The sequence below is a fragment of the Pholcus phalangioides genome, unplaced genomic scaffold, assembly GCF_987345545.1.
Source record: "Pholcus phalangioides strain wild (caught in Gottingen) unplaced genomic scaffold, Ppha-v1.0 ptg000012l_1, whole genome shotgun sequence".
In the NCBI taxonomy this organism is placed as follows: domain Eukaryota; kingdom Metazoa; phylum Arthropoda; class Arachnida; order Araneae; family Pholcidae; genus Pholcus; species Pholcus phalangioides.
The window spans coordinates 12,307,470-12,335,247 of record NW_028301605.1 but is presented as its reverse complement, the minus strand read 5'-3'; the positions used below and the strand labels follow the sequence as shown (position 1 = coordinate 12,335,247).

Sequence of the window (27,778 nt, the reverse complement as noted above, 5' to 3'; positions counted from 1 at the left end):
TATTTGATACGTTAGGGCCACACAACACATGTTCCAGAATGTACCAGTTCATTAGAAATTCCTCAAATGTTTACGAGGTGCATGTACGCTATAGTAGTTTGGGGGCATTGCCAAGTCTTGGACGGGCGGGGCGGGAATACAGATTTTTATTGTTTGTCTCGAAAAAAAGATGTCTATCTTCTAAGAAATTTGGCCGACGCCTATTTTTTATTATTTCTTAAGCTGTATATCCGAGCGCGACAAAACCCAAGCGTCAGGTCACTGTGCCATAAAAAAAATTTCCATTAGTGCCTAAAATTTGAAACATGTGATTACTATATTGCACTAAGGTCCAATAATCTTTTTTCCAGAAATTATTTCGCGTTTTAACACCTACGTGAGAAAATGTCAAGTCTAGAAAGGAATAATCGGAGGTGGGGGAGAGAAACAGTTATTTTGTACTGTTTTTTTCTTCAGGAAAAACTATTCTGTACTGCTAAGATACAGGGTGTCCCATAAATTCGTAAATAGTTAAAGAATTCGCAAAAATTGAAGGAATTGGTATATTTAAATGCGGTTTTTAGGTAAAGATATTGTCGCGAAGAGGGATTTATTTTTGGTACGGAGAGAATGATTTCTTTTTTTTTAATATTTTGTCGACAGAGGGCAATGTTCGCTTTTCTTTTCCGACAGGAGTGACTGGACCCAAACCTTCCTTCAATTTCTTCTGTGTTCAAATTTCACCATCCTGATGTTCAGGATGTCCCATACATTCTTTAAATAGTTTAAAAATTCGTAAAAATGGAAGGAATTGGTGTATTCCAATGCTGTTTACGAAAAAGGGCACCGTAAACCAGTCCGATAGGAGTTATTGGGTCTGAAAAATTTTCCCAATCTCTTGTGTCGAAACGTTCGTAAAGATTCGACCGACGATTCGTGGCTAAAATAAAAAACTTCACCCATCGTATTTTATCAACCAATGCTTACATCACAATGAAAACCTTATGTATGCACCAGCAACAGGAAAATTCAGAAACGAGTTGTCAATCGTACAGCCTGCATTTCATAGGAGACTGATTTGCTTTCGTGCAGCTCCCTCTATCGAAAAATTTGAACTATTTAAGAAAAAACAAACCACCCTTCTTCGTGAGAAATAACTTTTTCCTCAAACCACATTCAAATATTCACATTCCTCCAACTTCCATGAATTTTTAAACTATCTACGAATTTATGGGACGCCTCCACGTGGTGAAACATGGGATTTACCATTCCTCGGGCATTGATAGTAATGGCGGAATACATTTGCGGGAACGAAATAGTACTTAATCCAGAATGCGACATCTTTTAAAAATGGAGGTGAAATTCGGAAAATTTTCTTCCCGTCCCCGAGAAACAAATCGCCGTATTTCCGCGGAAACTGGAGGAAACAAAACAAAAAAATGGCACGAGTCGCTCACGTTTCATAACTTATTCCGGAGACGTTTTTTTGTTTTTGTAGACCGTTCCCGGCGAAGAAAAATAATAAATAAACTAAAAAAAACACTGAAAAATTTCTCCCTGAAATAAAGTGAAGATTTTCTAAAACAGCAGCGTTTTTGAAATTGTCATGCGATGATTAATGATGAAAGAGAAGGGAAATAAAACCTTTCTCTTTTCTCAAAAAATAAGAATTTCTCTCAATGATTGATGCTCGTTGAGAAGCAAAAGCGAATTTTTATGGCAAAAAAAAAAAGAAGAAGAGAAACATTATGAGTAAAGAAGAGTTCTATAAATTTCCCTTTACGGAAACCTGTCTGTATGCTAATTTTTTCTTATGAGAATTCTTTTATTTTCCTCGCAATATAGTTGCCGAAGAGTTTCGGAATCTCTGAGTGTTGGTATTTCTGATTGTGTATAGGTTTTTGTTTTGTTTTTTTCGTTGCCGAAAGAATGTAGCCAAGAATTCTTGGATGTGTGTATTATTTCGGTGCGTTGTAGTTTGCCAAACCGCCAATCATACGCTTGCTCTGTATAATTTTAACTTGTGTCTTAAGTTTATACTTTATTTACAAACTATCGTTGTAGCGTCCATTTTAATGTTTTTATGGGGTTTAAATCAGGGCTGGGGACAAATCCCAGGTGCCATGGCGACTAAAAAGTTTGTACTGGCGCCTAAAATCTACTTTGGGTAGTCGATAAATTGCAAGCTAACGAAATGACAAAATAAAATGATACGATATACAATATGGGAACTTTTTCTCTGATCAGCAAAAAGGTATACAGGGAAGCATTCTCGGACACTGAACATCCATAGATGTACTTTGATGATGCCTCTCTTAGTTACATTTGTCCATAACTAATAAACGGGGGAAAAGTAAAATTTATCAGTGAAAATGTGCCTGCTGGAAAATATTGAAAATCAGTATACAGAGAGTACAGTATTATATTACATGTGAGAAACACACCAACGAAATTCTTTTGCCATCTATCAAACAAGACTGTTACAATTTTTAGATTAAAATTGATAACCGGTTATAGATTAATGTGCAGCATGTAAAAAGTGAATATAGTATGGTATTGAAAAATATTTATAAACAAATAGTATTAGAGAGATAGATGGTCTTTTTCTCAGCCCAAGATATCAAGGAAACTATTTATTTTCTGGATGACATGCTGAGGTGAACTCGGGAAGAAAAGTCATCCTGTCTCCGCCGGGACTCGAACCCAGGCCCTCTTGCATATCGGGCAAGCATGCTACCATCTACACCACTGGAGACATGACACTGCTTTCTTTATTTCACGCACTGCGGCGTGAGGCACTGAAGTAGAGACAGTAGTCTCTTAACTTCAGTAACTGGCCCCCAGGTGGGACGGTTTAGAGAAATAGATGGCCTTTTTCTCATCCCAAGATATCAAGGAAACATTTTATTTTCTAGATATTATGCTGAGGTGAACTCGGAAAGAAGTCACGCACTGTGGCGTGAGATAAGGAAGGCAGGGTCGTGTCTCCAGTGGTGTAGATGGTAGCATGCTTGCCCGGTATGCAAGAGGGCCTGGGTTCGAGTTCCAGCGGAGACAAGATTACTTTTCTTTGCGAGTTCACCTCAGCATAATATCCAGAAAATAAAATGTTTCCTAAATAGTATTAGTTTAATTGGCGCATTTGCTTCAAAATTTCAACAGGTATTATTTATGTAAGGTAGACTAAAATTAGTAAAATGAGCAGAATGTCAAATTTAGAATTCTCACTTGTTTCTACAAAATATCTAAAATTCCCATTTTCAAAGACGAAGGGGGGAAAACCATCTTGGAATAGTTCATTTGAATTCTTACAAAAAAGAACATAATTTCTTTATAAAATTCGAAATTTGTTACTGTTTACGAGGCTTCTTTATTATGAATTTAAAATGTGAAAAATAAAAAATGATGAGAATCATCTCGGGCCTCCCGGGATTGAGCCCTGTCAAACCCACCCACTTGCGGGGGTGATGCTGGGACTTCAGTTGCGTAGGGACTTAAATAAATTAAGAGATGGGTGCCTGATTCCTCTCTCATTTTGGCCTTAGGCAAATCAAAGACGCTGCCGGGACAGCAGCTACTGCTGTCGGTTGTTATTCACCATAATCCACTTGAAAATTCATAATCGGCTTTGTTGGTAACCCCCAAAACAACGGAATTTGTTACTTTTTTTTCGATCGCAATAGAAACATGATGAGAAATTAAATGAATCGATAGCAATCCCGATGATAATCTTTAGAATCTCGGAGCTGATTTATGAGTGCGATTATAAACTAATAGATGAAAAAAAACCGTAAAGTATACAATCCGAGTAGTTTTAGTTAAAAACTATATTCGAAAGAAAATAGTAGGAGAAAAAAATGAAAAAATGGCAACAAAGTGCAAGAGGAAAACGTGAGTAAAAATCCACGGAAGGAGTAGGAAAAGCATTCAAGAGTCTGTCTCTTGGAGCTTCACTTTTGACTGATCATCTGAGTCACGCACAGAAACGTGTACTTTTAAGATAACGTCGTACCTCTCGTACATACATGTATACTTTTAGGAAAAAATATATATATACATACGTAAAATATATACTTTACTATACATTACGACCAGGGAAAAAGCGGAATTCTTGGAAGAGCCGCGTCTATTATTCAACCTCTGAGATTTATTTATTTAAACTTCAGAGAGAAACACAAAACAACTGCGTTGAATGTGAATTTAACGTTTTCTCTCTCTCTTAATTTCCCAACTTTTCTCTTGATTATGTATAAAAATACATAAAAATTTAATTCCACAATCTATTTCCGCATTAAATTGGGCTTTAAGTTGACACTTATTTTTATGTATTTTATACATTTGATACTTATTTAATCTCTCCATGTACAAGCTTTTAGCGAAAAAGTTGGGTTATCTCTATTTGACGAATCAACGATAAATCTGGTGTCGTCGTCTTAACGTTACCGAAAGGGGAAAAGATAAAAAATATAAAAAGAAAAATTGTAATAGATTAAGTAGAGAAGAGTTTTTTTGAAGTCTATTTTCACCTTCACCCTACGTTTTCTCTTTCGCTCTTATATGCATGTCGTGGAAAGAAACGTGTGTGGGAAAAAAAATCACAAATATGAGTATAGAAAGAAAGTGGGGAGAGAAAAATATCAACTTCAACTATAAAGCTTTACGATGTTGAAGAGAGAGGAAAGGAAACAGAGAACTTGTGTGAATTTATTCCACTGGAGTTTGGACGCAATATTACGTCCTTGATTTCACGATCAGGGTTAACACGTCGCAAGCGGGACTTTGAGACCTCAGTCTAACCTCGCCTGACTGGAATTTAAAACTCGTTCTTCAGCTGCAGAAAGTGGCAGCTTGTTGAATCATGTTCGTCACATTTTTGAAACGGGATTAAAGAAATGATGTTCGTCGGTCAGATCTTTTTCCCCTTCTATTTCTTTGCCTGCTGATGAGAGAGAAGAAAAAACAAGGGTGACACACATGGTTGCAATATCGTGCCTAAAAGAAACGACCGACACTTTTATCATTACAGCTGAAAATCGTCCGCCTAAAAAATGTTAAGGGACAAAAAAAAAAACAAAACGGGTGTCCCTTATTGAGAGGTCATACTGTATATTCCACGTATTTCTGGAACGAAGACGTGGAGAGCAGGAAGACCCTGGTTAAAACATTTCTGTCGAATATTACCAAATCGATCTGGGATTCGTCAAAAGCGCCAAATACATCATTTCGTAGAGAGAGATGTCTCTACTAATGTCTGTACTTCAGCGCCTCACGCAACAGTGCGTGAAATAAGGAAGGCAGGGTCGTGTCTCTAGTGGTGTAGATGGTAGCATGCTTGTCCGGTATGCTAGAGGGCTTGGGTTCGAGAGTCCCGGTGGAGACAAGATGACTTTTCTTTCCGAGTTCACCTCAGCATAATATCTAGAAAATAAATGTTTCTTTTCAGTTCAAGAAAATATAGACTTTTCAAATTGCGAAGTTCATCTCCGGACACCCTATATGTCCCGGTCTACTTGATCTTCACATGCGTAAATCCTTTAATGTGGGTGACTAAGGTGATCGAATGATCAAACTATTTGTGTCTCTGAAATGCAGAAGTTTTCCCTATTATTCAAACGCATGATTGTGATGTCGATATATGCTCGTCTTTGTGATTTGTGTGTTTGTAAAGATCTGAACTCCCCTTAACCAATGAACAAACGCCATCTTAGTTATCTGCGAATCCGACTCGTTACATCATGGTTGACCGAAATCCATATCCATGGAAAACCCCACTGGTTATGCAAATCGGGAAAATATTCTCCCGCAAACGCGACACTTTTCCGATACTCCGAGGCCTTTGATGAGCGAATTCCTCTCGTTTCGTGGGTCTTCAAAATCCATCTTTCGCCTTTCCGTGTTCCCGAACATTCTCAAAGCCATTCATTCTGGTCACGAGACTCCTATAAAGACCTCCTAATTAATTTCCTCTTCCGAAATCGGAAGGCCCATAAACCTCCGAGGAAGAGAGTCATTTCCATCAGAAAATCATTCATCATTTCGAGTTTGTGTGGTGGCAATGATTCATGTCGCGATTTTGAGTTGAGTTATCGCGTGTCCATAATTGAAAGAGCGGGACATGGACTAACGGGACTTGGTTTGAAATATGAATCGTCTCTCCCGGAACATCAAACGTGGTCTTGAGAAAATATTACCCGCTGTACTTTATGAAGGATACGCTTTTGTTGCCTAGCTGACTTTTCTAAAATTTCCGTGGTCATCTTTGATTGATATTCGATGTTTTATGTTGTGAATATGACTAGTTATATTAAGAAAAGATAGTCTAGTCTCATATTTCGTTTCCATTAGTATTCCGTGTTCCGGATTCTTCAATTGAATACGTGTACTGTACTTTAGGCACAAGGAAAATTTGTGCTGTAACTCTGCGGCAAACATAGTAAACGGTAATATGACGCATAAAATTAACACAGTGTGCAGCATATAAAAATTAACAGTTTATGGTACAATGCATATATTTCCTCATTTTGATGCGACACACCGGTTTTAAGCGAACAAGTTTAACTTCCAAATTTTATAAGAGGTGGCTTTGTGCTCATTTAATAGGTAGCAGCAGTTGTCCTAGTGCTGCGCTATTCGTATTCAGCACATTGAATATTAATTGCTGAAGTTCTGCGGTAAACATAAAAACATATTAACCATTATTACGACGTATAAAATTTATACCGGTGTAAAAATAAACAATTTATGGTATAATACCATGTTGGGAGGGTTGACAATGCAAGTGGTGTGAGGCAAGAATTGGTTGACTTGTAATTAGTCACATGAAATGTAACTGAAAATTGTCGTACTTACTTTCTTATTTAGGAATGAAGTGGTGCAAGTTAAATTTGATAAAACGACCTACAGATGGCAGTAATGTAATTTTCCTGACGCAATAGTTACTAGTAATGTCAAATGCGAATTTTTTTGTCCTGAAAAGTTATTTCGAATTGACTTACACACCACTTGCATTTTCTACCGCCTATTGTTCATTATGATGCTGTACAGCGGTCTTTCAAATCAACAGCCAATTTTACTTCCAGAATTGTAACAGATAGTTCATTGTTTATTTGATAGGTGGCAGAAGCAGTCCTAGTGCAATGCTATCAATATTCAGCACACCTAAAATTAATTCCTGAAATTTTGCAGCGAGCGTAAAAACGTATTATCTGGTATTGTTGTGGATAATATTTCACTGGTGTGCGGCATAAAATAACTAATTTATGGTGCAATACCACTTATCGTTCGTTTTCATACTACACACCGATCTTAGATCAACAAAAAATCATATTTCCAAAGGGGGTTGCCTCATAAATTCTGAATTTTTATCAAAATGCTGGAATTCCGAATTCTCATTAATTTTAGAATTCTCAATTTTCTTGAATTCTGAAATTTTTCATCAATTCTGGTATCGACTTCTCAACTTTTCATGAATATTGGAATTGAATTCTCAACTTTTGAATCAATTTTCGGATTTTTAATCAATTTCCGGATTTTTAATCAATTTCCTGAATTTTTATTAATTCTGAAACACGGAATCTTTGGATCGGAAGTCCCCCCAATATAAATATAGTCGGATTTAAGGAGCCCCGAAATTACCCAGACGCCTCTGGCGCAGCACTAATACAGCCGATCCCGCTTATACCGTTTTCCAAAAACCATTCATGAAAAAACGTAAGCGGGAAAACGTTTTAAACGGGAAATATTAACGAGAATTAAAGTTGAGACCACGGAAATAAGTCGTACTAAGCGGGAAAAAGTTATAAGTGGGAACGCTAGACTTAAAATTTGGAAACAAAAGTTTTCACCAGGTAATTTTAAAGATGCATATGTATATTGACTTCTTCCCTGGACGGATCATGCAAATCTCTTTGTAATACGTGAGGATCGCGTTATTATATACATATTTAAATAACGTGATCTTCACGTATTACAAAGAGGTTTGTATGATCTGTGCAGGATATTTGTTAGTATGTTCATGTCCGAAGTAGGATTTGAACCCAGACCAGCACAGTTAGAGGCTAGCTTCCTAACTACTCGACTGCATGCAGCAAATAGGTAAATAGGTTAAAATGGTTTCTATGATGAATAAAAAAATTTTTTTTATTATTATCTTGCTTTTTTTTAATTATTTAATCTCACAGAGCCCCTCTCATCATAAATTGCAAGAAATTGAGTTGTTTGTTAATATAATATTATTAAGGATAATGTCTCTCACGCAAGTCGTGGAAATGAGTAAGGGTCGAACCAAAATGCAGGGCGTCACCGATTTATTAAGAACAGCTATTTACACACATTCACAAGCAGCGATTTGACAACACATGCTAAATAGAGAGCCCCTGACAGACTGCTTCTCAAACGTTCGTAACGTAGAGGCGCGTCTGGGTTTCATGCTTCTCAAACCTATATACACAAGTTTGTCTTCTCTCTCAACTGAAGCGCTTTTATGCAGGCCAAAGCTGCATTAAGAGTTAGACAAAAAGGGTTCCTTATACAATAAAATTATTATAAGTTTAGTTGTGTTTGAGTGAGTTCCGTGTTATAAAATACGGTAATTATCAAATATCAGCATTCAGAAAATCGATTAAAATGAAACCTTGTTATTACGATACTTATTGATACATCTAGACAGAGGAAGCATTTATCATCCAGTGCTGCCGAATTCGTGCTGTTGTTGGCATCTCCTCTGAATTGTGGTTGTTAGTATTACCATAAAATGCATTTGTGAGTGTTTATTCACAGCAAAAAATTGCAAGTTATTAGCTGATGAATTACATTCAGCTAATTGTTACTCCCTGTAAATTAATTTGCCACACAACACTTTTCTGTACTACACATAAGGAAGCTTCACGGCAACTTCATCAATACCTTTGAAGGGTGCTACCTTAGATAGTGCAAAATACCGATGTTACCAGAAACCCTTGTTAGACAAGAAACTGGTGAGGAATAAAGGATATCGTTGTATCGAGAGGAATTTAAAATTAGACTATAAGCTGTTCCAGATACGGTTTGAAAAAATATTGTCGAAGAGATTTATCATTAGATCAAGTATCGTTGTAGTGAGGTTTCACTGTATTTGAAACTCAAGTCAAAATTCAAACATCATTGATTCTTTGTCGAAATACCAGCGTTTCCCCCCTCAAATCGTAATTAGATATTGATGAAAAAGGAGCACAAATATGTAATCAACATTCTTTTCTCATTATGTAATCTCAATAAAGAAGCTGATTCACAATAAATTCCCCCCCCCCCAATCACCGCCGGGCAAAAATTTTCCCCGTTTCTGTGTGAGTTTACCCTTTAAAAAAAAATTGAATTTTCTTTCGGTTTCCTCATTAAACTTTCTGGAATGAAAGTTTAATTTCCGTTCTGAATGGAAAGTTTGAAAAAATAAACGTAACCCCGAATGTTCATTATTAAACATTAAATGCCGCATGTTGAAAAAAAAAGGGTAATTAACTAGTTTTGATGACGTAGCCCTTGACGTCAATATTCCCTTCCGTTTTCATGCCTTTAGGGGGGGGGGGCAGCGTTTCTCAACCGATGTTCTCCTCGAGACGTCGCTGAAGGTTATGCGCGATATAGTGTACAGGTATATCCCTCTCGACGCGATTACGCTATAACGCGATTTTTAAAAGTTGATTTTAGGAATTTCGACATGCAATATTCGGCTTGGAGTTTCATGCTGGAAATGGGCTTGAAAATTGAACATGTGTGTGTAACGTAGTGAAATCCTTTGACGACGAAATACGTTGGACTTGATGGTGTAGGTGAGAGAAATTTTCAGATACAACTCCGAAGATCTCACTGATGAACAAAGTTTGGTAACACGCGTTGGCAGTGCCATGGGAAACTTGGTCGAAAAAAGTAGTTCCAGTTGAAAATGGAATTTTTTTCATATTCGCGAGAAATATGCGGAATTTTTTCGGCTTTACTATTAAAGTTTTCATACGGCCTCTATTTCACTATAAAATTTCCATAAAAGTTCTTTATTAAAACTTGAAAATGCAGCCACACAGTAAGGTTATCGGTTGCATTTGCTGGAATATAACTATCGTTAGAACCATAAACTCGTCGGTTGAATTTTTCAAGTTTCATAAATGCACTTTTGTTAAACTTTTATAGTGTAATTCTCTGGCCTTAGAAGAAAAATGCTGCTTGTCTAAGGCCGGTATTACACTATAAAAGTTTGATAAAAGTCCTATTATAAAATTTGAAAAATGCAGCCAATAAGGTCAACGGTTACATTTTATAGAATGTAACAAATAACCTTATTGGTTAGATTTTCAAGTTTTATGAAAGGGATTTTATCAAACTTTTATAGTGCAATACCGGCCTAAGCCGAATATCGACTCTTTCATTTTATCAGCCTATCATAGCAGGTTCTTCAGAAAAGAAAACATCCACACTCACCAATCAGAAGTAGTGAAGACTGAATGTGATAATTTAATTCATTCATATTTCCTTATAATTCACCGGATTTATTCATAAGTTTCAATAATTAATTCATTTAAAAAAATGTTCCGTTGCTAATTTAATTGCTCCGTTTAATTTTTTTAATCCTTCTGAAGAAAACAAAACCCCATCTTCCCCATGTTAAATTCAACTCACTTTACGCGACTATTTTGCGGAACTAATTAATCGCGTACAGCGACGGACGCCTGTAGTGAGAATAGTGGTACAGAAAAAAAAAATTATTATTCCCAGCCCATATGCCGATAGTATACACGTTCGAAGGTTTTTAACAACTGGCTGTTGCGAAGATGAATTTTGGAAAGAGAGAAAATTCAACTGTCTTTGCGGGGAATCGAACCCACGTCCTTTCACTTTCCGGGTGAACGCACTATACTACAAAAACAACGAATCCCTCAATCTTTCCTTGGAGCTCGTGTACACTGAACGGGACCGTCCGTACATTGTTATTAACTTAATTAGGGTACTCCTAAGCTGGACTTTGCTAAAAACATCCTCGATCTGATTGAGGTACGTTCATTGAGGTCGACCCTTTCAGACTCTCCCATCCATACCCATCTTGTATATGACCGATGTTGGATGCGGATGGAGAGAGGTGGCCACGGGAGTCATCATGAGAGGTGGTGGTTCAGGAGCGGCGTCCTCTATGATCTGGCTTGGTAGAGATTGACGTTCCTTTGGTAAGGAAAACATTGCATGCTTCCCCCCCCCTCATGTTCCCAGAGGAGACTCGTCTTTTGCGTCTATCTGCCCCCCCCCCCCCCCAGTACCTTAAGGCAAAAAAGCCTCGTTTTCGACAACTTTTTCCCGAACTTCCTAGTTTTGTTGTACGTTGGTTCGCCGGTACCACTCTATGTTGAAGAGGTACGCCGGACGCGGCCGGAGATGTAAACGAAATAGTTTCGTAGCACGACATATTATATATTACTAGGCATTATGAACAGGACATTGCGAAACTGATAATAATAACCTTTTCAATTTGAGAATTTACAATTTAACTTTATTCATTCATTGAAAATACTTCGACACCGTGAATTACTCTAAACTCGATACAATTTACATGAAACATTGGACACACTCACTCCACCAAATTAAACACACAATAATTATTTATATAATTTGAATCACTCACCGTCATCTCGGGCAAGGTTTTCCTGCGTCCCCTACATTGAGGGATCTCGACCCGGGGTTAGGATAAATTCAGGACTCTTCAAGCGCGACATGTTGGACGTCCAACCTTCAGCAATACCTCTCTGTCTCTCTGGCTAAAGCCTCGTGTGTTCCCAAACCAAGTTGGTGAAGACCACTGCTATTGGTCAAAGGCAATCGCCTGATTTCTGTGAGGGGTTTCATTGGCCCAGAGGCACAATGTCTGTCTGCAGAGTTGTGATGATATGTAATACGTACTTATTCGGTGCTCAAGTGCGTCTTAGAAATACCTGGTGAGGGAAAGGAGAGCACACGTGTTGCATCCCATGTATGTATGTATGATGTGTGGTTTGTGGTTTCTCTATGAGAAGACGAGAGGGTGAGAGAGTGTGTGTAAGATGCAATCGTAACAGTTTCGACTCACCTGATTGGTCGCGGAAGTGTCACATGACAGCAGCGTCAGGCTTTCGGCAAAAGCCCGCGAAAAAGATGACTCACTAGGGAGGGGAAAGGAGCGAGAACAAAATGGCCAAAATGCGTCTCTCTAAACATGATTTTTCAAAAATCTGGAGTTTTTGTGAGCTCTTTTGTGAGTATTTTGTGGAAGAGTCACATTCTAGGGGCCAAAGAGCCGCATGTGGCTCGCGAGCCACGGTTTGCCGACCTCTGGTCTAGGGCGTTCACCCGGAAAGTGGAAGGATGTGGGTTCGATTCCCCGCAAAAAGGCAGTTGAGTTTTCTCTTTCCAAAATTCGTCTTCGCAACAGTTAGTTGTTAAAAACCTGCGTATGGTAGCGGAGAGTGAAATGCATATTGTATACACGTTACATGTTCCAGAAATGATCAGTGAGGTCGCGAGTTCGATACCCGGTTAGTGTGATTTTTTTTCCTTTCACCAACATGGAAAAATATCGTTCCAAAAAATCCTGAAAAAATGTATTTTGGTCATTCTTCTCGAGGAGGGGGGGGGGGCTGTTTGGCTCTTAGAAAATTTATCTGGCAATTTTTTTTTTTTTTGCAATTTGTCAAGCCCTGACTATACCAAAAAAAAAGTCTTCAAACAGCGGTACAACGGAAACGAGAAGAAAATTATGTGAGTGGTGCGAAAACACAACTACACAACATTTAAATGGCCCGCGGCAAAATTAAGCGGCCCGTGGTACATTTCCAGAGCACTTTTAAGCCATAATCCACGTTGCTGTTGCAGATCACTTTAGTAGCCCGCGGCATGTTTTCAAATCAGTGAAGCGGCCCAGCACTCTTCTAAAGGTTGAGCACCCTTGGTCTATAATGACCAATAGAGCAGAGGGTTCCATTACCATGGCCAGAACTTGGGGGGGAGGGGGCAACTATCGGAAAAATTAATGGGGTGACAAATTTTAGTTGGTAACAAAAAAACCCCCGTCATATAAAATCATGGAATTTTACAGTGGTGTTTGCCCCTTCCCCCCCCCCCCACCACCACAAACATCCTAGTTACGTCCCTGCCTTGGGTGATCAATTTAGAAAGGTTCAATTTCACGTGAGGTTTATATTTTTAGCTGTTTGTTTCCTCTACTTGGGCGATTTTCTTTGCGGTGAGTTCGACTGACTTACCTTGCGGAACCAACTAAGCAACATTGAGCTATGTTCACACGGTTTCGATCGGGTAATGACAAAATCAATGGGCCGGTTGATTTGTGTGCGTGTGTGTGTGTGGGCTCCACCGTCACCCATTCCACCATTGCCTATCTCCTTCTATGGTTGGTAATATATCTGAGGTGGGGAGGGGTAAGAACTAAAATAGAAAGGCAATTCCTTTAGATTTATACTTGGCAAGACTAATTCCGTGGCCATTTTCCCTTGAAATAGTCGGTGGTGGTGGTGGATCCAGAGAAAGATTAAGTTAGCAGCGCTCTCGATGTAGCTTATATGTATTTTCTTTCCCGGTGAAGAAAATGGACGTTTTTACCGATTCTTTTCATCGTTTTCTTTTTCTCCCCCTCTCGTAATATTTCTGTCATTGTCGGAAGCAAAACAAAAATATTCTAATGTGCTTATTTTTCACCGTGAACGGATATATACGTCCCTTTCCATTTTTTTATTTTATTTCGCGAATAGATATTGCGTAAAGGATATGTTTCTTACACGTCTTATAACGTTTATGAATACGTCCGTCTCTCTTTGCTTTGAGTATGAGATTAGAAGTGTCTGGAGGGTGAATTTTATTATGTATTATAAAGTTCTGTTATCCGCTGTTGGTGTTTGAAGATAGCTATTCAATAGGGGTGTGTGATATATGATAGGCTGATAATATGATTATGAGTTTATTCAAAGGGTGTATATATGTGATACCTCAATATCATGTGCTGATAAAACTTTTATCATTAGGCGTGAATAGACGTCACGATTTAAGCCGGGTTTTCCTAGGAGCAGGTTACCTGCACCGTGTGCAGCGTGAAAACGCTGATTGGTTAAAAAATGTGAATTTAAGGTTTTTAACCAATTAGCGATTTCACGCTGCACGCACCGTAGAAAACAGGCTTTTGAGGACTTTTTTCCGTAATCCCTGGTGATTTTTGAGTCGTCCCGGGCAGAGGCGTATGCTGGATCCACTCTGGAAGAAGCACAACCGTTTTGTTGTATATCTGATCATCTAACTATTATCACATCGCATTACATTTTCTCTTTATATTTGAATTATCGCCGGCAAAACTGTTTGTTTCTCTTCGATTCTATTACATAATTAGGCTGTGCTTATAGCGGAGCGAAGATGTACGAGTTACAAAGATTGTGACTAGGAAGGAAAAAAAATGCATGGGGGGGGGGTCAGGAAGAGACGTCCGCTCATAGTAAAGCAGGAGGAGGATAGAGAGAAATGGCTGGAGGAGGTTCCGAATTGTAAAATGGCGTGATGATGATGATGATGATCCCTCTAAAGAAGAGGGAAATAATTTTTTTTTCTTTCCCCTTTCGGAATTGGAAGAAACGGACCAATCAGTAGATAGCGAAAATCAGCACATCGAGGTGAAAACAAACATGTTCGTTCAAGAATAGAAGGCCTCTGCAGTCTGCTTGTGACGTCAGTAAGTAGCCCATTTTCCCTCAGAATATTCAGGGGAAAAAAAATTCCCTGCTCTTGCCAGTATCATCGTTGTGCCCCCGAGTGGCATGGTGGTAAGATGCTCGTCTACCATCGTGAAGGTTGTTGTCAGGGTACCGGATTCAAACCCAAGGGAGGATATAGATAAGATATTTTCCCTAATAAACTCAACTCATTTCCAACCCATCTCACTAATGGCAATAAATTGCAATATAGCGATATGGCCAGAGTTGGTGTTTGGTGAAGTAGTAATATCGTAGTGAGGAAAAGAAATGATCGGGCTCGGAATTGGCGATTTCTATGCCCCACATCCAATCACTGTGCGGTATTTGTGAGCCAATCAGGAAGATTCTCTGCTGTGTTTCAAAATGTGGCAAACTTGCTAGGTAGTCTGAATGACGTTTATGGCAAACACTGCAGAGTCCTTCTACCTGTAGAAGGTGCTGGTTCAAGTCGCGCGCCTCATTGAATGGCCTTTTTCTCTTCTTCGCCTCGCTCCTCGAGTATGTGCGGTGTAGAACAAAACAATGCAATTGTTTTCGTCGCTAGTCTCTATTATACACTCCCCCACGGTGAGACACATACGAGACATGTCAGAATTAACTGCCTAACTTTGAACTGTACAGATTTATCACTTGGAAACAGTGATAGATGGAAAGATGGAGCAAATGACACTTTTGATGGGGCATGCCTGGAATTTTATTTACATCGATTTGCAAAATTATTCACTATTTTAGCTAGTAGATGGCGCCACAGTTGACCCCCACCCCGGGATGCGGCGTTTGAAGTCTCACTGTTTGCCGTAAGAGTCTTCAAATGCTGTATGAGCCTGAACAATTCATCTGTGAGGCATGTGCACCCATTGTAGTAGAGCCTATTAAGATCGCATAAGATGTCGTCAAATTGCTCTTTCGCCATGCCATTGCCAGGCAAGGATCCATCGTAATGGAATTCGACCCATGTACTGACACTTTGGCGCCATCTATCAGCCAAAGCTGGGCACAAGCTGGGGGGGGGGTGCCACAGTTGCAGAAGGATCTCATGTTAACGAGAGGTGGGTGCAATTTTCGAGAATAAGCAAAGCGTGTTGATTGATTGGTGAGTATTTCCAACCGGGGGGCCTGTGATGCGCTCAAGACGGCCAAGGCCAGATATGCGCAGGCTTACGCGCGTCTATACCCATAGACGTGCGTACTCCTTGAAATGCGTAAGGGGTTGCGTTATCTTATAGATACGTAAAGGTGAAGGTTTCACGAGGTTCTCTTAAGTCCGTGCGAAGTATGTGCCGTAACAAGTTTCCCCCGTTATTTCACGACTTGACTCTATTAGAACGCCGATGAGCTAAAGCTGCTTGTAAATGTTATTTATTACTATTTGTCGTGGATTTTCGGTTCAAAAACCCTTATTCATGGGTATGAACCCTGTTATTGATGATTTGGTGCTTTCATGAATGGTACGCACTATACAGCAATATCAATTTTCAATGCATTTGCTTCAAGAGCCTAGCTGCTCTTTTATTGTGAAATGAAGATTTACACCGCCAAAGTAAGCTACTATTCTTACTTCGCGAATTGCTCTGTGTGTGTGTGTGGGAATTCCTTCTCTTTCATTTATACATCAGATTTTTCCCTTCCCCCCGATAAATTCTGATCATAATTTATTGTAATTCATCGATTAGGTTCCAGGGTATGGATTCGGCATTGCTGTCAGTGGCGGCAGGGATAATCCGCATTTCGCCAACGGTGATCCTTCCATCACTATATCAGATGTTTTGAAAGCCGGTCCCGCCGAAGGAAAACTCAGGTAATATATATATTACACACGTTTTTTTCATAGCATCTTTTTATCTTGATAATAAAAACGAATTCGAGATGTTCTCCGTGATAATATAAACCTTATCAAATGGTATAACATTCGAATTTTATTGGTCGGGTATTGGAATGAAATTAGATAACCGCAGACTAAGCAAGAAACGATGAAATTTGTCTCTTTAGGATCAATGATCGGGTCATTAGTGCGAACGGCATATCGTTGGAAAATGTCGATAACTCCACGGCGGTCCAGGTGCTCAGAGAATGTGGCAATACAGTCAGTCTGGTAAGCATGTTTGTTTCCTCCCGCTTTTGATTCATCACAAGTTATCATGTTGCACCGCTTACATTATAATGTTTACTGTTCCTCCTTAAGGCTAGCGACTACTATCGAATGAATGTTGATCTACTGAATGTTAGTCACGGGTCTTAGATTCGCAAGTCGTCGCGAAATAATCCACATGGTGTTGATGTCCATCATTTTATATCACATAACTGTCTGTCGTCGACACCACTGACCAGAATTGGAACAATTTCACTCGAGAGTGCGAGTACAGTGTAAATGTAATCGATAATAACATGAATGGATAAATTATACAGGGTGTCCCAGAACTCTACTGCCAGAACGAGAGAAGTGATGCAGTCACTGACTTCCCAGTCACCTGGGAAGGTTGTTTTTTACAGTTTTGTTTCATAGGTGGCGTAAGGGCTTCCAGTTTTATCACACGTAATATATAATATTGTACTGCATAATTGTTTTCAATACTTTCTAGAAGACATATTTCTGCTGATGAAATTTCACCGTTTACTGGTTATCGACAAAAGTAAGAAATACATTATTTTCATGGGAAGGGGCGATAGGTTATCAAGATGTGGACAGTAAGAGTCTGAGAATGCTTCCGTGTACACGCGGAGAAAAAAGCTCCTCATATTCTATAAGCCAGCATGTTATTTTGTCATTCTTCCACAGATATCGGAATTCTGCCAGCAGCGAAACAAGTCAGTTCAGGTGAAACAAAAGACAATGCTTCCTTATCTAGAAAAAAAAGCTGGAGGGCACACACATTTGATGTAAGAATAAAATTTTTCCTTTGCTCGCGAACATCTCGGCACCTGCACCTACCCCCCCCCCCACCAGAGATCTTTGGTGGAGCCTTCTCTATAGTGAATTTATAGTGTAAAAAAACACTAACAATGAGATTTGTCCGGCCCCCGTACTAGAGCTCTGCCTGCCCTGCCCTTGTAGTAGTGGCAGCACACGGAGATGCAGCAGTAGGCTCCAGGCTGAAATCTAAGTTAGACTCTTCACGCCCCCCCCCCCCCATTTTGAATTTGTAGTGTGAAAGACACAACGAGAGAATCCGATGAGAATCATCTCGGATCCCCTCCGAAGCAGAATGTGTATCACTGTTCTGCGACGAACCCTCAGCTGACTGGAAATGTTCTGCGGTAAAAATCCTCATACATGTAATAGTGTTTTTTGCCCACTTAAAATTCTCCCAAATTGTTCTTCAGTAGGACTAATTGTTCTGCGACGTACGCAGATTTTGGCACATTCTGCTTTGGGGTCGGGTCCCCTGATAGAAACCCTGCCACTACACCCATCCTCTTGTGGGGGCCATGAAGGGACCTCAGTTGAATAGGAGCTTCCACGATAAGACATGGCAGAATGATTTATGACAATAAATATGTAAATTAAGAATTTGGTAACTACGCCTTCTTTCATTTTGCCCCGGAGCCATGATGCTGCTGAGACAGCAGTAGAGGACAGTTTTTTTTTGTTTTTTTTGATAAGTATTCAAAAGTTTCAGTTCTGTTGAACAGGAGAACCAGCTTCAATTATGAATCTGGACTGCATTGTTTTCCCACAGAGAATATCTGGACCATGTTTTGGGTTGGGGGCTTTAGACTTTGAATTTTTTTTTCTTTTCTTTAGGAGCTTTGGTCAGGAAAAGTCAGAGATTTTTGAGTTTTGGTAAAGGAAATTATCGAGAAGATTCTGTTGGGAACCCTACGATACTACATGTCAAAAAGTAATAATTTTTCGAATATCAATCAGGATCCCTACCCACTTATTCGAGAAATACGTGCATAATTCCCACTTCGGGAGTCGCCAAAATATGGTAATCTTGCACCTACTACAAGGAGCGACAGGGCATTTTTCCCCGTCCTGTCGCAGAGGCAATAAAGTGAGAAAAAAAAATGTCGCGTTCCCTTTTTCTCTCTCTCAGTGGTTCTCGCGGCGTCGGAATTATGATGTTACCTGAATACCCTTGGGTGGGACAGGGATGTGTTGATGCATTTCCCTATATCACTTTGTGTGCACCTGCTGAAAATAAGAAAAAGAGCCTAATCCATTAAAAAAAAAAGGCATCAGTTTTTGAAGGGAGTTTAACGATTTCTGGTGTGTCACTTAAAGGGTTAAAGCCGTGATGCAAATTTGTCAATACAGCCAAACCTCTGTTCAAAAAGGCATAAAAGTTCTCTAAACTTTTTATTCCATCTCGCACCCATCTTCGAAATTATTTTTCTCTCATCGGCCCCAACTCAACAAAACCCATAGGACCCTATGCTATACTCGTAGCTTCAATCGCCCCCCAACGGACCCTTCCATTGCTCCCTTTCGGAAACTGGATTAGGGCATCCGTCCCAATGTGTGTCTCTTTGATTAGGAATTCATTTACCTCTGAATAAGGAAACATCATCAGGAATTTAAGGGATAAAAAGTCGTCTCAGGTTTCATGGGTGTTTCTAATTCACCCGTGAAGCCCTTGAGGGGCAGGGATCCGTAGGATCATTTTCAATTACCTGCACTATATAAATGACATCTAATACAAATACAAATACAACGCCACAACAGGCAAATTGCCCAACGAGGTGGCTGACTTAAGAACATCATGGATCCCCGAGCCCCTACCTACTACTGCTACACCACACATGCTTTCCCCCCCCCCCCCGCGGAACCCCCCCCCCCAACGAATCGGTACATGCGGGAATGTGCGTGTACGTGTAGTGCAACCTGACGTAAAGTTTGTTTCTGTGTAATGCTTGTTATGTGTAGTGCTGTCATCTGCCCCCAGTTTTACTAACTATGAGTGAAGTGTTATGGTTGAATGATTTACCGTTGTAGGACTGTTGCTCTCTGTGGCGAGACTTTTTAACGGGGAGATCGGCTCGCATTTGCGCCTTGAAGTTGGGAACCACAGAAAACCAACTTCAGCCGACCACCACTGTGGGGTTCGAACCCGGATCCTCGCATCCCGAGTCCGGCACTATAACCACTCGACCACCACAGCGGCAATTTTCCAACATATTTAATGTTGGAAAATTTGTTTTTATGACATGAATTATAAACATTTTAATTTTCACTTGAGAGGAAGTAGGATGAAATTGACCTCCGCTATAATCAATCAAATGGGTTCGCGGTGTATTTGTCTTGGCTACAGGGGTCCCAGATGCATTGACCTTCACTACGAAGGGTCCGTGACACGATAAAGGTTGGGGGTAACACCGATGTATACCATGTATCATAGCAGTAAGGTTTCCAGGAGAATTAATCTTTCCAGAAGGCTTCGCAAAGGTGCCAAACTACCCACTGATGGGAATGCCTCGCAAATCGAGATAGCGTGTTCAATTTGGAACTCCAAGAACCAAATCCATATCGCATAGAAAAGTGCATATCCGCATAAATCATTTATAAAAAGATTTTTTCCAAGCCATCAAAAACACATACTCACGATTTATTTGCATGTCTATGGAATGAAAATTCCCATTACACAGGGGGAAATTGCGAGAAGAATATTGCGTATTGTCAGTTCTTTACCACGTGCATAAATTGAAATAAAACCAATAACATGTACTATGCATTACCTTTCGTGATTGGTTTGGAAGAAAAGAGAGAGAGTATAACGGAGATCGCATTTTCGCGTAGGAGAAAATAGTCGTAAAACCATTTTGTGTGTGTCGGTATTTTTCTCTAATATTATTTTTTTTTCCGTAGTATTTTTCCCCCTGAGGGTTGCATTGAGAGATATTTTAAAGTATTTCGGCTGCGAAAAAGCATTTTTTTTATACACGTATATATAATCTAAAATGCTGTTTTTTTTTTTTAAATTTTTATTTTCCAATTTTTTGAAACTTCTCCTCCCCGTTTGCCGCAGGGAAAAATGACGATTTCCGGGATGAAAAAGGGGGAAAAAATCATTTTTTTTTTTAAACGATAGGGAAAAGATGAAAAAAAGGGTTTTTCTTTTTTCCAGATATGGTTTAAAATTTTGTGGTAAACTGAAGCCTGAAATTCGAGGTGCAAAAAAAAAAAAAAAAAAATTGAAATTTCATTTTTGGTGGTGGGAAAAAAAATGGATTTTTTTTTTTCTCCTTGGTATTTTGTTGGTTATATAACTGAAATAGTTGGGTTTTTTTTCCCCTTTTTTCCCCAGGAGTTGTGTAGGAAAAGAAGAAATAAATTGAATATATGACACCCCGAAGTCCGAAATATCCTTCCTAGCATTTCTGAAGATTTAGATTTTTTTTTTTTGGGTGAGAGACACAGTATATCGGAACTCGATCTGGATTCCGATAAAGATCAGTTTTGCTTGTAAATATTGCGTGGTATATTCCACACGAGCATACAAATGCGCGTGTCAACATATGCATTTATCGGCTCTGCTAAAAGTATGAAAAATTACAGGGTGTCTCCTGTGAGTCGTAATGCAGCGTATCTTATCGTAACCCTCGAAAACTCAGTTTTCGAAAGTTATGATCTTATCAACCGTTTCATCGTAGAGCATGCATACGCTTAGGGGGGTTCGCGGCTATTGCGGTCGCACCGTTTTTGGGGTCCCTGCATTTACGGTAAAAGTAATTTCTTTCGTAAATAATGAATTTTTTCATCAATTCTGGGAAAAATCTGCATTTTTTCATCTAGAAAGGAAAAACTCTGGGATTATTTCTTTCATAAATTCTGAATTTCCACCATGTCTGGAACTGATGGTGAGATAAATTCTGAATTTTCATCGATTCTGAAACTATTTCTTTCATTTATTCTGAATTTTCATCGATTCTGAAACTATTTCTTTCATTTATTCTGAATTTTCATCGATTCTGAAACTATTTCTTTCATTTATTCTGAACTTTCATCGATTCTGAAACTATTTCTTTCATTTATTCTGAATCTTCATCAATTCTCTGACACTCTGAGTGAAGTTTCACCTATCCTGAAACTATTTTTATCATTTGCTGGGAATTCTCTTCAATGCTGGAATTGTGAATTTTCCTTAATTCTGAAACTATGTATTTCCTTCACTTATTATGAATTTTCACCAATTCTGAAATTATTTCTTGTATTTGTTCTGAATTTTCATGATTCTAATTTTCTGAATATTTTTGATTCCCCCTATTCCACCGAAGAAGAAATCTGGTTAAGGGGCCCTTGCTATAATTTTCGCACTGGACACCCGCGTCTGGAAAGGGTGGCCCTGTGCTCAACCCATGGCCCGCGAAGTCATCTGATATGGCCCGTGACCTCAAACCTTCTTCTGTAAAAATGAACTAAATGGCACATTACCACTTAAGTGACCTTTTTCTTTCGAACCAAGCGCAACACTGGTCTATCGCCATGGGCAATTTACTACCGAGTAAATTGGGCCGGAAGTGTGAGTGTGTGTACTTAGCAGTTTATGTGCGTATCGGGTGGTGTGCCTACAGATTTTTCAGTGCTGTCATCTATATTTCAGACGTGAAGTGTAATGATTGAATATTTATATCCTGTTGTTGTCTGTGGCGAGACTTTTTAACGGGGAGATCAGTTTTAGGAGTTCTCTCCTAAAGGTTGTGAGCATCCTTGTCGTAAAGGTATGGTTCCAATTTAATAGAGGTAATGTCACCTCATAGGATTTTTTGCGTAAAATCAAATAGTCGCCAAAATCTGCAACTGCCAGTCCCGAATTTTCGTCGAATTTCTACTTCGTCAAAAGTTGATTTCACTGATGTATTGCAATTACAAAAGAATAAATTTCTCCTGAACCAGAACACCCATATAGCTTATTGTAAGCCAGAAGTCTTCTCAACCTTTTCCCATTCGCTAGCACACTGCCTCTACCCATCATCAAAAGAAGAGCACCTTTACGGCAAGTTTGACGCACGAATTCAGGAAATCGGGATGATTTGAATCCTTGAACGCAATTTGTACATGGTGTTTAATTATGTAGAACGTTTATCAAGTGCACGCAAGCAGACACGAGCACTCTGTGTACTTCAGGGAGCACCATGGTGCTCGCGAGCAACAGGTTGAAGATGTCTGTTGTAGGCTCTTTCGAAAGCTGGTACAGGGTGTTTGCGGAATTGGAATTTAAAAATTTTGGCGACAATTCGATTTTGAACTTCACCAATCTTTCAGCGCTTGTAGCTAGCTCGCCATTAAATCCCGATATTTCGATGAAATTGGTGTCACCTTCTAGTAATTTTTTCTCTTCTATCCAAATTTGCGCTTAGTTTGCGTGTAGATCTTTCAGAAACTTCACAAATTTTGGGTTTTTTTCCAGACTCCCTCCATAGTTGATTATCCACCGTAGCTCAAAAACGGTTCGAGATAGGACATAGTTGGTAGGGTGTTTCCATGATCCACTTGGACTCGTATATCCGTCCCCCCCCCCTTTCATTTGGAAGAATATGCCACGTACACCCTGTATATGTAGAACAAAAAAAAATCTGATTGGCAAATATAGTAGTTGAATTTGAAACCAGGTGATTTTTAGATCCATAAACGTACAGAATAACATTCAAAATGTTTGATATTGTTTGTTTTGTTTCTTTACCTAAATAGGCTATAAAGCGTAGAGTTGTGCTACCATCAAATATGAATGAGCCACAAACCCTCAAGTTTACACTGACAAAAAGTAAAAAGAAAGATGGTTAGTATCGTCATTTTATGATTAATTTTGCATGTTATACTGCTGTACGACATCTCAAACGAAACTTCATTTCTTCATCTCGATAATTGTAAAAAAGATGAAATTCCTTAAATTAATAATATATTTTTTTCGAACTTGGAGATCAAATTTACACATAAATTACAAAAATTAATTATATTCATGATATCATCAGACCCGCTCATGTATGCTAATTAAGAGGGGGGAAATTATAAAAATTAATTTTTTTTTGTAGGGGGGGGGGCCCTAAATCAGAAATATTCCAATTAGTAAAATTTCTGCCTCCCTTATTATACCGGAAGAAAAATACCGCTTAATTAATAAGCGAATATCCGCTCAGAGGTCTGTGATTGAAATTCTTGATCTTTGCAATTTTTTATGCACTGCAATAATTGAGTCTCAAAAATTTTCATTACTTCAAAATGGGGAAAGAAATCAAGAATTTCAATCACTAATCTCTCTAAGAACTTTTGTTCGAATTCCGTTGAATAAATGTTTTCTAATATTCAATTAACATTTATTTTCAAATTCCACTATATAAAAGTTCAAATTTTTATGTTATCCATAATTAATTTTTTCATGAAGGTTTCACAATCATGGCCAAATTTCCTTCTTTTTATTAATATGATATATTTATACAATTAAAAGCCAAAAAAACTGGTACACCTGCCTAATATCGTGTAGGGCCCCCGCGAGCACACAGAAGTGCCGCAACACGACGTGGCATGGACTCGACTAATGTCTGAAGTAGTGCTGGAGGTTATTGACACCATGAATCCTGCAGGGCTGTCCATAAATCCGGAGGAGTAAGAGGGGGTGGAGATCTCTTCTGAACAGCACGTTGCAAGGCATCCCAGATATGTTCAATAATGTTCATGTTTGGGGATTTAGGGGGCCAGTGGAAGTGTCTAAAGTTAGAAGAGTGTTCCTGGAGCCACTTTGTAGCAATTCTGGATGTGTGGGGTGTCGCATTGTCCTGCTGAAATTGTCAAGTCCGTCGGAATGCACAATGGACATGAATGGGTGCTGGTGATCAGACAGGATGCTTACGTACCTGTCAGAGTCGTATCTAGACGTATCAGGGGTCCCATATCACGCCAACTGCACACGCCCCATACCATCACAGAGCCTCCACCAGCTTGAACAGTCCCCTGTTGACATGTAGGGTCCATGGATTCATGAGGTTGTCTCCATACCCGTACACGTCCATCAGCTCGAAGCAATTGGAACCGAGACTCGTCAGACCAGGCAACGTGTTTCCAGTCCTCAACAGTCCAATGTCGGTGTTGTCGGGCCCAGGCGAGACGTAAAGCTTTGTGTCGTGCAGTCATTAAGGGTACACGAGTGGGCCTTTGGTTCCGAAAGCCCATATCGATGATGTTTCGTTGAATGGTTCGCACGTTGACACTTGTTGACGGCCCAGCATTGAAATCTGCAGCAATTTGCGGAAGGGTGGCACGTCTGTCACGTTTAATGATTCTCGTCGGTGCCGTTCTTGCATGATCTTTTTCCGGCCGCAGCGATGTCGTAGATTTAATTTTTTACCGGATTCCCGATATTCACGGTACACTCGTGAAATGGTCGTACGTGAAAATCCAAATTTCATCGCTACCTCGGAGATGCTATGTCCCATCTCTCGTGTGCCGACTATAACACCACGTTCAAACTCACTTAAATCTCGATAACCTGCCATTGTAGCAGCAGTAACCGATCTAACAACTATGCCAGACACTTGTTGTGTTATATAGGCGTTGCCGACCGCAGCGCCGTACTCTGATTGGTTCCATATCTCTTTATTTGCATACGCATTCCTGTGTACCAATTTTTTGGCTCTTCAGTTTATATATGTTATATTTCATATTATAATATCTATAGGCCTAATACCCGCTGCTGCTCGGGTTTTCTTCAATTATTGGGATTGAAAAGTGACAGACAATTATAAAGGGATACACTATTATAAACAGGACTGACAGGTTGAAGAAGAAATGGCAAACCATTCTGAAGGCACATACATGTCTGAAACACATTGATAGGGAACCATGGTAACAAAAGTAAACATTCTAAAATTCATTGTTGAAGTTCAGAAAGCATTGCTATCTGACATATTTTTGCTGATTTTGAGCAGTTGCCCAGCTCTTATGAACTTTTGAAGTAGCTTATTGTTCAATTTGGCTGCTGTTTGGTACATATGAAAAATTTGGGGAGGATCTGTCTAAAATTGTAGATATGTATGGGGAACACACACACCACACAATTTATATATAGATATATCTTTTAAGTTTCCTTAAATGAATGGTAGAATATTTATTGTTTTTGAACAACCTTCATAAAAAACTATAATATACCGTATAACAAAATAGCAAATCACATGATTCTTTAATTTCTATATTAATAAGATTTTATTATATAAAGTAACGGGAATTTCATTTAACCCCATTTCATTAAACTGATTACAATTTTCATTTACTCATTTCTATGTACAGGGTGATCCGAAAATCACGACTTTCGGAAATTTAATAACTTTTCAATTATGTACAATAAGAAGATGTGGTTTTCACAGATATGCTTAAAAACATCTAGGATTTTATTTTACATTATAATAATAAAAAAACAGAATAGTTACATTTTTTTTCAACAGATGGCACCACAGTTTTACTAGAATGAGGCTTTTATCACCACGGTAACATGGTCTACAGATCAAGATGTATCGAACCGAAATGTTTCTCACAGCAAAATCTCAATCTAAAAAAAAATCTGAGCAATATCCTTGTGTGGGTGCAGTGATGATAATCTCTTCTAGCAAAATTTCCCTTTTGACTAAATTTTTCTTGAAGAACACACAAAATTTCCCACATGGGAAAATTTTGGCCAATTTTTCCCACGACTTACCATCACTGTGCAGGTGTTACGCAATGAGCTCATCTGCTTATGAAATGCATGTTAAGTACTTTTTGACATTATACAATTGCGGCATCTGTTTGAAAAACGTGTGACTATTCCGATTTTTTCCTAGATGTTTCTAAGCATATCTGTGTGAAAACCGCATCTTTCTATTGTACATATTTAAAAAGTTATTGAGTTTTCAAAAGTCTTTTGACTTTTGCGTCACCCTGTATTTTGAAAATAGAAGTTATTTCATTGATATGGGATATCAGTGGTGGGTTTCTTATCTAAAATTAATGTATAAGGATGCATAATAAAAGTAACATCCTTTTGTAATTTTGTTTTGATTTTCTGGGTTTTTTTTTATTCTCGTGAGTTATTTATTGTTCTCTTTATATAATTTCAATTAACTCAGCTTAAAATGAACTTTTTAAATACCTTCAGATTTTGGAATCATACTTGGTTGCTCGATATACGTCAAGGAAATAACAAATCGCTCGCTTCTCGAAAGAGATGCTTCCATTCAGGAAGGAGATGTTATCACCAAAGTAAGATTGATTTGCCAAATAAAATGTTAATAAAATAAAATTTGTCTGGATAAAATACCTTTGAAATCTAAAATTAAATTTTAAAAACGTAATAAAGTTTCCTATATCATGTAAAACTTGTAACCTGAGGCAATTATAGCCATGCAAAATGAAGGTAATTTCTTCAATTTGTTTAACATTTCCACAACATTAATGAATAAGGATCATTTAGCTTGTACAGCACAGTGTATTTATTCTGTATAGGGTAGTTAAAGTCAGAATAGTGCTAGTCATATTTTCAACATTTCTGACTCAAGTCTAGAAATTTCATTCTAGAAGTGCTAAACTATTGAAAGAAGAAATAAATCAAGTCTCATATTCAATAGTGAGCCACTAGATTGTGAAATCATGAATTTTTAACATGGGGGAACATATGGCAACAACTCTAGTAAAACCTTCTTTTTCCTCAAAATGAGGACAAAATAGACTTGCGCCACTCTGACTTTAACCTCTTCATATGTATAATAGATTAAAGTCATTTTATCTACTGTATGTCATATGCATACTGTGCATAGTATGGTTTTGACAAGTCTGAAGAGCCTAAGCTTTTTTGTGTTGAATTAGTTTTTTCCGCATACAGTGTTGTATTAATTTTTTTCTGCTCATAATATATGGATAACTCATGAGTTGAGCAATGCGTAACTCAAGGTACTGTACCCAGAGAACTATGTCATGGCAATTGTAGAACTATTGAGCTCCCTTATGCAAATGAGTTGAAAATATTGATGAATGTTTTTTTGTGCAACTAGATTAATTGTACCAAAACAATGAAATAAAAACATATTATTCTCAGAAATTTAATAAATTAAATGGTTTTCAGTAAAAAATGTTTGGCTTTTCAAAAAAAGTC

The 27,778-nt window shown here is 38.6% G+C and overlaps 1 protein-coding gene and 1 non-coding gene across 6 annotated transcripts in view; one reads left to right on the top strand and one right to left on the bottom strand.

Annotated features, from left to right (window-relative positions):
- Positions 1-27,778, top strand: part of LOC149079598 (tight junction protein ZO-1-like) — a 326,888-nt gene that overhangs the window by 256,612 nt on the left and 42,498 nt on the right. For all 5 annotated transcript variants that reach the window (XM_089240203.1, XM_089240202.1, XM_089240204.1 and 2 more), the window contains 4 exons: positions 16,397-16,521; positions 16,713-16,815; positions 23,353-23,440; positions 26,786-26,889. In XM_089240203.1, the coding sequence (XP_089096329.1) occupies positions 16,397-16,521; positions 16,713-16,815; positions 23,353-23,440; positions 26,786-26,889 (420 nt within the window). The remainder of the gene's footprint in view (positions 1-16,396; positions 16,522-16,712; positions 16,816-23,352; positions 23,441-26,785; positions 26,890-27,778) is intronic.
- TRNAI-GAU (transfer RNA isoleucine (anticodon GAU)) lies at positions 2,662-2,735 on the bottom strand. Its single transcript has one exon. It is a non-coding gene; the product is annotated as a tRNA-Ile (tRNA).